This window comes from Pleurodeles waltl, chromosome 6 (genome assembly GCF_031143425.1).
Source record: "Pleurodeles waltl isolate 20211129_DDA chromosome 6, aPleWal1.hap1.20221129, whole genome shotgun sequence".
Taxonomy (NCBI): Eukaryota; Metazoa; Chordata; class Amphibia; order Caudata; family Salamandridae; genus Pleurodeles; species Pleurodeles waltl.
Window position 1 is genome coordinate 1,233,314,774 of NC_090445.1, and position 12,810 is coordinate 1,233,327,583.

At 43.1% G+C, this 12,810-nt stretch overlaps 1 protein-coding gene across 2 annotated transcripts in view; it reads left to right on the plus strand.

The window, feature by feature from the left end:
* The window catches only part of USP54 (ubiquitin specific peptidase 54), a 1,958,070-nt gene that overhangs the window by 1,614,906 nt on the left and 330,354 nt on the right, over positions 1-12,810 (plus strand). For both annotated transcript variants that reach the window (XM_069240548.1, XM_069240549.1), the window contains one exon: positions 8,489-8,607. In XM_069240548.1, coding sequence (XP_069096649.1) covers positions 8,489-8,607 — 119 coding nt within the window. The remainder of the gene's footprint in view (positions 1-8,488; positions 8,608-12,810) is intronic.

Sequence of the window (12,810 nt, forward strand, 5' to 3'; positions counted from 1 at the left end):
CAGCATGGGAGCCGCTTGTGCCCCAAGTGTAGCCAATATATATATGGGACTATTTGAGAGGAAATTCATATATAATGAAATTGCCCCTTTCATTGAAAATGTCATGAATTGGAGACGGTACATTGATTACATCTTTTTTATTTGGGAAGGAGAGGAAGATCAACGTTTGGAATTTATAGAATGGCTGAACCTTTGTGGCATCAACCTCAAATTCACTTCCAATTACAGTAATCACAAGATAGAGTTTTTAGACATTTTGATTTTTGAAGAAAGGGAACATCTCCTAGTGACTCTGTATACAAAACCAACAGCTAAGAATACGCAATTACATTTTAAGAGCTATCATCCCACAAGCCAAAGACAAAGTATTCCTTTTAGCCAATTTCTTAGAATTCGAAGAAATTGCAGCAATTTGGCTGAATATGTTAAGAATGCTGCAAAAAAAGAGAATTTTCTTCAGAGAGGCTATCCATATCAAGTAGTAAAGGATGCCTATAAAAGGGCAAAATATTACAATCTGGATAATTTATTAGAAACTCACCAAAAACAAAAAAAGGAACAAAACAGGTTGGTATGTGTCATTAGGCATATGAGTATAAATAATAAGATACAAGGAATAATCAACACCAGTTGGAACATTTTGAATACCAGGGATTGAAATATTACCCTTTTGAGACCTATGTTTGCGTTAAAAAAAAACTCTAATCTGAGAGACAAACTGGTACAATCTCATGTCAAGTGTCAAAATACATTCATTCAAAAGAGTATTACAGGGACCAAACCGGTATTGGGTAACCACCAATGTGGCACCTCTCATGCCTTTGCACAAGCCATAGTCCCCCTACACATTTGATTACAACAATAAAACAATAAGCCTAAAAAACCTGACAAATTGTTTAACTTGCAACATTATTTATTGTATTCTATGTCCTTGTCATATGGGTTACATAGGAGAAACGGGATGTCAGTTTAAACTACGCTTCAGTGAGCATAAGTCAGTGATTAGGCATGCACGCCTTCAAAGCCCACTGGTAGACCATTGTAGGGAAAAACAACACCATGAAAGGGAACTACAATGGATTATACTAGAAAAAATGTATGCAGCACATGTTGAACAGGACAAGTTGAACAGGACAAGTACAGGAAAAAACAGGAAGCCTTTTGGATTTATTTTTTTGATACAGTAAACAAAGGACTTAATGAACGAATTCCATGGGAAAACACTTTCCTGTGAAGCGAACGCAAGTTCCTGTTTGCTACATGTCCCGCTAGTTAAGAGTTCTTAAATTTTTCAAAAAGAGTTGTCACAGAGACAGTATAAAACATTTACTCCATGATGCCGCTCATGCCCTCTTTTGTTGTACAATCGAGCATTTGGAACAGGTTACTATATTTATAAAATGAATGCCTTAAGATGGTGGATAGGAGTGTAAGGTATCACAATAGGTCACTTATATGGTTCTCTTTTGCAAGAACTAGTTAACAAGAATTTTAAACTTTTTTTTTCTTTCAGCCTTTTGCTCCTGTTTTAGATTGTGTTTAGAAAGGAAGTTGCTATAATTGTACTACTAACATCTTGTTCAAGGTGATGCCCATTGATTCGTTGTTTCCAACATAGTTTATGGCATAGGTGGTGAGAAATGCATTATAACTATCCATTCCAATATGGCGATCATGATTTCATTGGAGTTTTCTCCATGTTGATATAGTGTCCTCTGTCTGTTTCCATCATTTACCCAATTTCTTTCGGGCTCATACAGGGTTTTTCCTGCTTATAAGCTCCATCTGGTTTTCAGGTCAGGTTGGCTTTTAGTTTTAGAACGGACGGGATTTCGGTTGTTCCGGGCATTGCTTACATTGTGGAGCACGGAGAGCCTTTCTTGGGATAGTACATGTAGCCGGCTATGATGCCGGTCTGTTTCCAGCAAACCGGTCTGTCTCCCGTATGCTCGTATTGCTTGAATCTGGCTGCACTAGCCGCTCTCGTTGTGCAACACATGGCTACTAGATCCGTGTATCAATAGGAGTACAAGGTAAGAAACAGAGACTAAGGTACAAGGTCGCTGACCAAGATGTAGTCATTGGAGGAGACGCATCTGTTTAGTGAAGCCTCCCTGTCGGTATAATTTACGGATACAAAATATCTTCATGACCCATATATTTATACTCGTTGTTTGATTGTGTGCAGGTACCTCTAGACATGTTATCCGTGAGAAGAACAACCCGGTCGGGTGGAGATTAGTTCCATCTTTTGTATCAGTTCCTTTTGCTACTTAGTGAGGTATTGCCTTTTTTTCAGCAATTTTTATATAGAGCACCTTGGGGTAATAAGAAAAAAGAGAGCACCTTTGGTGTATTTTTTCTGGATTTAAATTATTAGCTTGGAGCATGCATATTTAAATCACATCTGCCTAACATGGGTACACTTGGACTATATAAACTAGGATAGACGTCATTTGTCTTTTCTTTTCTCCTGTATTCTATAGGTATTGGCACCATCACCAACTATTGGCTAGTGTCTTTGTTCTTTCTTTCTTTTTTCTATGTTTCTTAATTTTTTTGGTGGTGTTTGTTTGTCCTCTGTCTGTATGGTTGGTTTGGAGATGTCCTAATCATAGATATATTTATTTAGTTTTTTACATTCCAGAATTATAAATTGTTCCCTGGAACGACTGTATATTATATTAAGATTTTGTGCCCTGAAGAAGGTGAGCCACCCGCTTTGGGCCGCTGGTCACCGAAACGTACGTCGGCACTACTACAAATAAAAAGGACATTTGTTGGAATCAACATGGATATGGTTTTGCAAAGTATAATTAATGTTTTTGTCTAATATGAGGAGGGGCCTAAATATAAACCTTATTGACATTCATGGAGAGTCATCTTTCTACATTATTTCTGGTGAGATTGAGTGGCTCGCTAGATGCAGGCATAATGTGTAATCATATGTACTAAATCATGGTTGGTCTTATGCATTTAGTTTCGTCCATGTTATTCTCATGTTTTAGTACGGTATGAGTGAAGCAGTATGAATGTGTTTATTGGGTTTTAGTCTCTGTTTTGTTTTCAAGGGTTCACATTGTGGGTTCTTATTTGATTGCTATTTATCTGTCGGACATCATTTTGAGCATATTTATAGTAATTAAAGACATATTGTAGTGAGTAATTTCTCTGATATATTTTTACATCTTATTGTATGACTGGTTTGTTTTTCTGAGATCTCCTCCACCGATACCTGGGATTCCTCTCTTGGTACCCGGAGTATCCTTGGGACATTTTCGCTATTATTTTGTTCACTATAAATTAACCGCTTCACAATTGTCCACTCTGCCTGCTAACTCTGAAAACAGCCTTCCTTGAGGCTATCACCTCTGCCCGCAAGTGAGTTACAGGCTCTTTCTTCTAAGCCACCTTTTCTCTCTGTCCACCCTGACAAGGTGGTGCTTCGTATTAGGGCTTCTTTTCCCCCTAATGTGATCACGCCTTTTCATTTAGGCCAATGCATCACTTTGCCTACTTTTTACATGCCCCCAGACCCCATTAAGGAATTGGAGAGACTCCACCACTTGGATCCAAAAAGAGCATTGGGGTTCTACCTCAATCGTACTTGAAAGTGCTGGGTGGATGATCAACTTTCTGTGGGCTGTGTGGGTGTGAAGAAGGGTCGGGCAGTCCAGAAGAGAACCATCTCAAGATGGGTTGTTCTGTGGATTAAACTGTGCTACGCTTTGGCTAAGCATCAACCCCCTGAGGGTTTGCACGCCTACTCTGCCCAGGCAACAGCTGCAACCCCTGTATTAGCACGTGGAGTTCCAGTTCTGGATATCTGTCAGACAGCAATGTGGGTGTCCTTGCACATATCCACTAAACATTACTGCCTGGACAGTCAGGTCCACAGAGATGTCTACATTAACCATTCGGTCCAGCAGGGCTTCCTATTATGATCCTCATTCGCAGACCTGCCTCTGGGACTGGTTTTGCTTGGGTATCTATTCTAAGGTAAGTAATCTGCAACTAGAAGTCTCTATCAGATGCACAAGTTACTTAACTTTGGTAAAGATTTATCTGGTACAGACATTCTAGTTGCATATTCCTTTCTGACCCACTCATCCTCCCCCACTCTGGGAATTGATTTCTAGGGTTAGGGACTTCCCTTTCAGAGCCCTAGTTTTCATGTGCACCAGTATCAGTGCTCTTCATGGCTCTGTGCTTCTGGCGTGGAAAGTTGTGAAAAGAAACTGTGACAGTGCGATGGGATGGCGCCTATCTACATCCCGCGGTGTCATATCCGGGCACCACGACGCCAACTACGGATATAGAGTCACCCGACGCCACCTATTGGCACACAGGGGTGCTGTTCAAAGAAAAATCTCCACATCCAGACTGAGACCTGGGGAAATTCTAAGGTAAGGAATCTACAACTAGAATATGTCTGTACCAGATAAATCATTACTGAAGGTAAGTAACTTGTTCTTCAGTGAGTGTGAATAATAGGCTTTTAATTATAACACATAACTCATTAAAAGCAAGGAAAATGTTATAATTCCCCCACCTTGTCGTAAAGACTAATGAGAAAAAAGATAAGTTTGAATTTAATTATGGTTTCCAGGAAAGTAGCAGAATTCGACAGGACCCACGCAAGGTACAAATTATCATTGTGGAGTCTCAGATGGGAGTGTACCTTCAAAATGGTTCGTATCACGAGTAGAGGAGCTAACAGCACAAGTCCAGTGTTCATGTCAATGACTTCATAAGAAACTAAATGACTAACAAATACTAGACAGGAAGATGTAATCAACAGTAGGCAAACGCCCTTTTCCAAAAAAAGTGGGAATTTGCAACCTGCTGGACGCAACACTTTCATGTATTTTAACCAAAATGCGTTCCAAGATAAGCTTGCCAAGAATGATCAGTCCCTCTTTTGTGATGTGGTGTTGAGGTGGAGAATAGGTCATAGGGTAAGTTTCAGTGTCTAAATTGCATTAGATTCCTTGTAGATCACCTATTTTCGTGCTGAAAAATTTGTTTTAGAAGAAACCAGCAATGACTCTATACGCTTAAATAATTCACGATAGTTTGTGATATTGCAATACGTAAAATTATCATATAAAATGTATCAAAAGAAATTACATTATTTACAACACTCTATTAAAACATGGATCCCTTTGTTCCACGTGTCAAAAGTGGTAATGTTCAACTTAGCTGCAAGTTTGAACCATACCGATAGTCCCTTCTTCTCTGAGTTGGATTTGACAGCTGGAGCAGACAAACCGACATATCCATCATAGATAGTTTCCTCGACTGACCAGATTTCCTGCACTACAACAATGTCAAAGCTCTGCATGGATGTGTGCCTATGAAAGAGAGGTGCGTTATGGGATATCTTGGGAACAGGGTCCATGAGTGATAGGGCAGAATATTGATGGCTTACAGAAAAAAACCTGAATACAACAGTGCTTAGCGCATTGATAAATGTCCTGACATAGAAAGGCTTTCTAAAAATTGATTGTGCAGTTACCTTGAAATGATTTTGGAGAGAGCCAAATCCATTGGACTCCCCTAGCAAACAAATTGTGATCAGAATTGTAATTACTCAAGCCCAGATGCTTGGAAATCCAGTGTATGGCTTTGATCTTTAAGTACAGGATATCTTCCTTTGGGCCAGTTCATGTAGCCTCCGGCAGCTGCAACCAGCTATGGACCCAGGCCTGCTACAGGCCACGGATCAATACCAGGGAACAGTTGAGTCCTGTCTGCACAGCTGACCAGGGTAAACTCCTGGAGAGAATTGCGAACAAAATTGCAAGCATTTTCAGACACACCCCGGCTCAGCAAATCATCAACGTGTTCGCACTTGTCATAGATTGGCATAAGTTGCTCCTTTAACATAATATCACGTTGCAACAGTAAGGAGTCAAATAGACAAGGTTCGCTGTGAGCTGGTGCAGACAAGTCATCAGATGTACAAACTCCCTGTTTAGATGAACTTTAACTTTTCCTGCCCCTTTTTTCCGTTTGACAACTGTCTCAAAGAAGTCTGACCTATCTTTGATTGCTGGCCCTATTGAACTTGTTGGGTCAATAGGCATGTCATGTGCAGGAACACTAGAGGGTGTTAGAATGAGGGACTTTGAGTGATTTTTGTTGTCAAGTTAGAGCCTCCTTTTAGCCAGCACTGTTTTCCAGCGTATTATTACTACAGCAGTGCCTAAAAAACAATCTAGAATGGAGCCCGTGGTATCTGTGTTCTTTTGTTTCCCCATGCCCATCTCTTACAGCAGGCGAAAGAGGGGTGGCCCGGATGCTGACGGGTGCATAAGGATCTGCCCTTGTTCCAGGCGCATCCCACGCAGCGGGAAATCACACCGCACTATAAGCACTTGGGGCCCATGACCAATCGAGCACCTCCTCTGCAGCAGTGAAGTGTTCTGGGCTCTGTAATCTTGCCCAACCTTTACAGCAGTTCAAGTGTGTGTCCCACATTACATGAAATCACACCGCTGTAAGTACTCAGAGCCCACCACCAATGAAGCACCTCATTTGCAGCAGTTAGTGCTTCTTGGCTCCATAGTCCTGCTTGACCCTGACTAGTTTGAATGTGCATCCCGTGCTGTGGGAAATCACACCATGCTATAAGCACTTAGGATCCACCATCAATCAAGCACCTCTTCTGCAGCAATGAAGGGTTCTGGCCTCCTTAGTCTGGCCACGGTTCGAATGGATGCCCCCTTGATCCTGTATTCAGACTGATTCCTGCATGGCACCTTTACTTGGACTTCCCTTCTGAGCTTCACCCCCCTTCTAAATCGTGAAATTCTCTTACTTTAGACTGATGGTGTAGATGAAAACACAGTTTTTTTCATGTGAGTAAATTTCAGAAGACTTCTGGCATCAGCATGAAGCATTTAATGGCTAACGGAAATTACCACTGGAAAGCATTCATTAACAAAGTTGACAGCGCTCTGGTTTATACACGATTACGTTTTACTCATTCTCAACAGAATACATGTAACCATTTCACAGCCAATCAGCAGCAGTCACGCTGCAATATTTTGCAACACAAACGTTCCTGTAAATTTATTGTAAGTGGCTCTGTTCACCAGCTAATCAAGCACTGTATAGATTATCATTGATCAGAAAGTGAGGCAGTTTACACCAGTGTGGCAACAACACATCCTTTAAAAATGTGGATGTCAATTTGTATGTTATGGGCATTCCTCTCTACTGACCAAGTTACAGTTAGTCTTATGAGGCCTAGTGTTCTAGGTCAAGGGCTTGCTTCTGGTAAAGGGCCTTCTGTTCCACTTCAAGGCCCCTTTCTTCCCTATTTCCCAGGGCTGTTGTTCTAGCATTAACCCTCAACCTCTGATCATTCTTGCTCAATGCTATCCTTGCCAGCATGCTTAGCTACTATCCTACTCTTTGCTTCCAATTACGCCCTTCATCTTTGTACCGTCCACCACTCTCCTGCTCTGGCTCATGCAAAGGCAAGACTAAAAGCAACACAGTAGATTTTCTATGCAAGGCTATACAACACGATATATTTTAATAGTCTACTTCCACAAGGGATAGGGTTGGCCATTTCTGGGCCTGTTATATTGCCAAGGTTGAGCTTTGTGAACTGATTAGGAAGAAGTCTAATGTATCTATCTATCTATGCAATACTATGTATCTCTGCAGCCCTCTTTATCTTTGCAAGGCTTTCTATTTATCTATTTTTTCAGCCCTCTCTTTATGTAATAAAGATTTATAAAATCATTGCAAAAAAGCATTAGCAAAGGCAAGAGGTTGGCATCCAGTGCCAGACTGATTTACTTTTTTGGTCTAGTGTTAGCCAAGACCTTTTGACTTTGCTAAAATTGTGTGTATATCAAAGTCGTTTTAGTTGTTAAAAGCCAGGCATTACTCATTAGGCTGTTGTTGTCATTCACGATTAGTTTCCACCCACACCAGCATGCATCATGGGGCAGTGGGTCACCCCACCTCTGCCATTGGCTTACTTCACCGTGAGTTATGCCTAGCCGCCCTTTCACAAGAGCGTATGCACACCCAAAATTGTTCCCTTCAGGGCCAGGGACTACTATGTTGGTGTGTGCTTTTTTGAGATCAGAAAAATATTTTAGCCTTTAGCCAAGATTTTTTTTAGATTGACGATGACCTAGCAGATACCTCAGCAAAACAAGAATTGTCAAAACCAAAATGCTGGTGACCAATACCAGGCTTGTTGGCTTTGTCCGTGCTAGTTCTTAAATGTAATCTGGTTCATGGGCAACTTGGAAGATGCGTTACTATTAGATGTGTAGACATTAAAAAACAGTTTTTTTGTGCACATTCAAACTGGTGTTGAGGGTGCTTCGAATTGTCTATGAAATATATTTTTTTTAAAGTTAAACCAGTCTTTTGTTTTCTAATTGTGATAGCCAAAAATAACTAAGTGAAGAGGTAAATTAATAACTGTTAATAATTTTCTCCTTGTTTTTCCCACCAGATACAGCAGGTACAACTTTGGGGGAGTTGCAGACTACATCAATCAGGGATCTCTCAAAAACTCCGACAGCAGAGATAGACCGCAGCCTCTTTGAAAATATTCTAGCACCAGTCTCAAAGGTATTGAACAAAAGCATGATCATGTAGTTTCCTTTTGGCATATGTGTTCTTGTACATTGATGGAACACTGTCAGCAATAACGCAAATTCACTGGGGTCCCGAATAGATTGAGGATGGTCCAATATACAACACCTTTTCAGAGTAATCACTCAGTATATAAATATTCATTGTATTATTATTATTATTCATTATATTATTATTAGCTTCATTTTATGTAAGTGTATCCTCTGTGAGGCTGGTGTGGACCTGAGCCTTTTGAACATATGTAGGAGGTTTCTGTGTTCATGTCAGTATGTCCTTCGCAGTGACGTTGCACTACAGCTCCTATTTTCTGGGCAAATGATAGAGCGATATAATCCTTGCACGGATTTTTGTGCTTCCCTGCTGAACCCGTTTCTCTCTTGGAACATTTTAAATGAAAATTTCAATGATTGATATGTTGAACCCATTTGGTCCTACAAAAACGACAACAGAGGAGTCTTAGGGCCAGATGTATCAAGCTCCCAGTTTGCATTTCTTAAAAAGCGAATTTTAAGAAATCGCTATTTAAGAAATGTAAAATGGGATGTATGAAAATTGCGAGTTGGTAATAGAGATTTCTTAAAATTCGCAATCACTATTACTGAATCGCAATTAGGGAATGGGACTCCATTCATCCCTCTGGGCATGTAGGCCCATAGGTGCGAATGGTTTTGCATCACCTAATTTGAGAATTCCTGTTAGGAATTTGCAAATTAGGTAATGCAAAGCCCAAGGTGCTGGGGGCCTATAGCCCCCTTTGATGCACCCCCAAAAAATATTTGTGGACATGTGAAAGGGCTGGTGTGCGCTACATGTCATTTTTAAAAATGCATTTATAGTGCATTTTTAAAAATTGCACATACTTCCCACCAAATTGGATTTGGTGGTAATTGCATTTCCTAAATGCCCAATTCACATTTAGGAAATGCGTGATACATGTGCTTTGGAAATCACAAATAGGAATTCCCTATTTGCGATTTCCTATTTAGAGAATCGCAATTTGCGATTCCCTAAATGGAGTCGCAATTTCAGAGAACGCTATTTTAGTCATTCCTTGAAATTGCACTGCGAATGCCTTTCCTAAATCTTGAAAGGCATTTTTACATTTGCAAACGGTCGGATTTTGCGATTCACACCGTTTGTGAATGCAAAATTGTTTGATACATCTGGCCCTTAATTCTTAAAGGTTTTTTTTTTTATAACCAAATTTGATTGTTTTTAAAGAAGGAACCGGTAAAGTATACAAGCAACTTACAAACCTTGGTCTATTTGACACCGACTGGACAGTTAGATCTGGTCTAACATTTCTGTGTTCGGGATACCTAGGAAGTTCCAAAGTATCAGAATTTGGTGGTACAGAGAGAAAGGAAAAAGGAGCATGTGTACACATTTGTCTGAGCCCCTTTAGCTTAGCAGTCCCGTCCATTTCCCCCATATTTTCTCATATTTATGGGGACATCCCCTTGAGCCATACACCACTTTTTCTTGGGCTGCACACCAGTTCACCCCCTGTCTCCATTTCTGAAGGGAGGGACCCCTGGCGGTTTTCCAAGCAGCCGCTATGTCTCTCTTGGCCACCATAGTCACTGTTCCGACCAACATCTTGTCTGCTCTAGATCCCTCCATGTCATTCACCACTCCCAGTAGTACCATTTTGGGGGTCAATACCCGTGATGATTCCAAGGCATTGTTCAGCTCGTGATTTACTCCCTCCCAGAACTTTCGAATCACGGGGCAGGACCATATCATATGAAAGAAATCGCCCTGGTCCTCCCTGCATCGTGGGCATTGAGCAGAGCCGAGTGCACCCATCTTGTACAGTCTATCTGGAGACAGATATGCTTTATGTAGAAAATAGAATTGTGTCGCCCTCAGCCTGGTCGACACCACCAGCGTCCGGGGAGCCATCAGTGCCTCCGTCCAATCTTCCTTCTCAAGTGGTCCCACCCACTTCTCCCATCCCTTCCTAAGGTGGCCTAGGTCCCCGGGTGCATTTGTGACCAGCATTTTGTAGATCTGGGAGACACCTTTCTATCCCAGGCTTCCCATGAGTGTTTTGGCCTTGACTGGGTTGAAATCCGATATCTAAAGAATTGCTTTGGGGATAGTTGGAACTCTTGCTGCATTTCTTGAAAGGACTTCATCAAACTTCCTTTCCACACATCCCCCACAAAGGATATGCCCAGTGTGTCCCATTTCCCGAATCCCTCCAGTTTGGCTGTCTCTGTCAGCCAGCTACCGTGCCACAGCGGGGTTTGCCGTGTAACCACTTTGTTCCAGCCAGTGTGTCTTAGAGCCGCTCTCCATGCTAAAAAGACCGCCTTGGTGATGGGCTCCAATTCTCTGGGGATCGGGGCCCCGTATAGCACATCCAGGATATGGGAATACCCCAAAGCGTCTAGTTCTACCTGATATGCTGGGTCTGACCAACCCCCTTTGAACCAATCATGCACCACCAGGAGTTGTGTCGCCAGGTAGTACAGGTAAGGATTAGCCATGCCCAGTCCCCCATCATATACCTCTCTCCGGCAGCTCCGGGACACTACTCTATGTCTCGCTCCTCCCCACATAAAAGAGGTGGTAATTCCATCCAGTTTTCTAAACCATGAGTGCAGGATCGTGAATGGCAAGTTCTGGACCACATACAAAAGACTCAGTAGGACCATCATCTCGTACAGAGCTAAACGGCCCAAAATATTCAGTGGCAGCGAGTGCCACCGCTTAAGGTCTTCCCGTACGCGAGACGCCAGTGGATTGAGGTTCAGGGACCAGGATAATTCAGGGAGCAGCGCAACCCCTATCCCTAGATATTTAAAACTTAGCCGGCGCAGAGGGACCACCTTCTGCCAGTCAAAGCAGTCTCGTGACCGCGTCAGAGGGACCAGTACCGATTTGGACGGGTTCATTTTGAGCCCCGAGGCCTCATCGAAACGCCGCAGTAGATGGAAACTTCGGGGTCCGGTCACTTCCGGGTTTGCCATGTATAACAGGACATCGTCCGCATATAAGGCCACTCGGTCTTCGCAAGAGGGCCCCACTTCCAACCCTGGTAAATCGGGTCTTCTCTCATCCTTCTCGCCAATGGCTCAATGGCCAGGGCAAAAAGGAGAGGAGAGAGGGGGCAACCCTGTCGGGTTCCCCGATGAATCGAGAAGGCCGAGGACAAGACTCCATTGACCTGCACCCGCGCCGTGGGCTTTGTATACAGGGCCTGGACCAGTCTGCGAAATCTTGGCCCGAAACCGGCGCGCCGGAGCACCGCAAAAAGGAATTCCCAGTTAACTGAGTCGAACGCCTTTTCGAAGTCGATGAATAGGAGAGCCAAGTGTTGGGGCAATCGATGTCGCCTTGCGAGGGCCACCTGGAGCCTTCGTATACAGTGACGCGTGCTACGTCCGGTCATGAATCCACACTGATCCGGGTGTACCAGCAGGGGCATCACCCTCTTGAGGCGGGAGGCCAGCATTGCGGCGTAGATCTTTACTTCACTGTTAATCAGAGATATGGGTCTATAATCTGCGCAGGAAAGGGAGGGGGGTTGGGTCTTAGGCAGTACGACAATGGTGGCAACATCTAGCCTGTCCGGAAAGAAGCCTTTCTGATCTACCTCTGCATAGAGATTCATTAGGTGCGGGACCAGTTCCTCCTTAAATCTCTTGTAGTATTCTGGAGGAAACCCATCAGGCCTGGGAGTTTTCCCCACTCCCATCGCTGCTATGGCCGCACCGATTTCCGTCTCCGTGAACGGTTCCTCAAATGCACAGACGTCCGCCGTGGGCAGAACCGGGAGTGAAGAATCTGCTAGGAACCGGTCTGGGGAGCCCGTCTTCTCTGGACTTGTTGCTCGGTATAAGACCTTATAGAATTCAGCGAACGTTTCGGCCACCTCCTTGGAGTTCAACCAACCGTTCCCCTTGCTCATTGCTTATCTCAGGGACGATTCGGGGAGCCTGTTGTTGGGAAATCAGCCAATATAGTAGTTTCCCTGTCTTGTTGCCCCAACAGTATACTCGAGCCGTGGAGGCATGCCACATGTGTTTGGCCGCCTCTAGAGATAAACTACTAATCTCCTCCTGAATCAGCAAGAGGTGTCTGGTTATCCGTTTGTTCGAGTGTGTTTCTTGCTCTTTTTCGAGAAGAATGGCACGGGCCTCCAGCTGGGCAATTCGGGAGTCCCAGGCG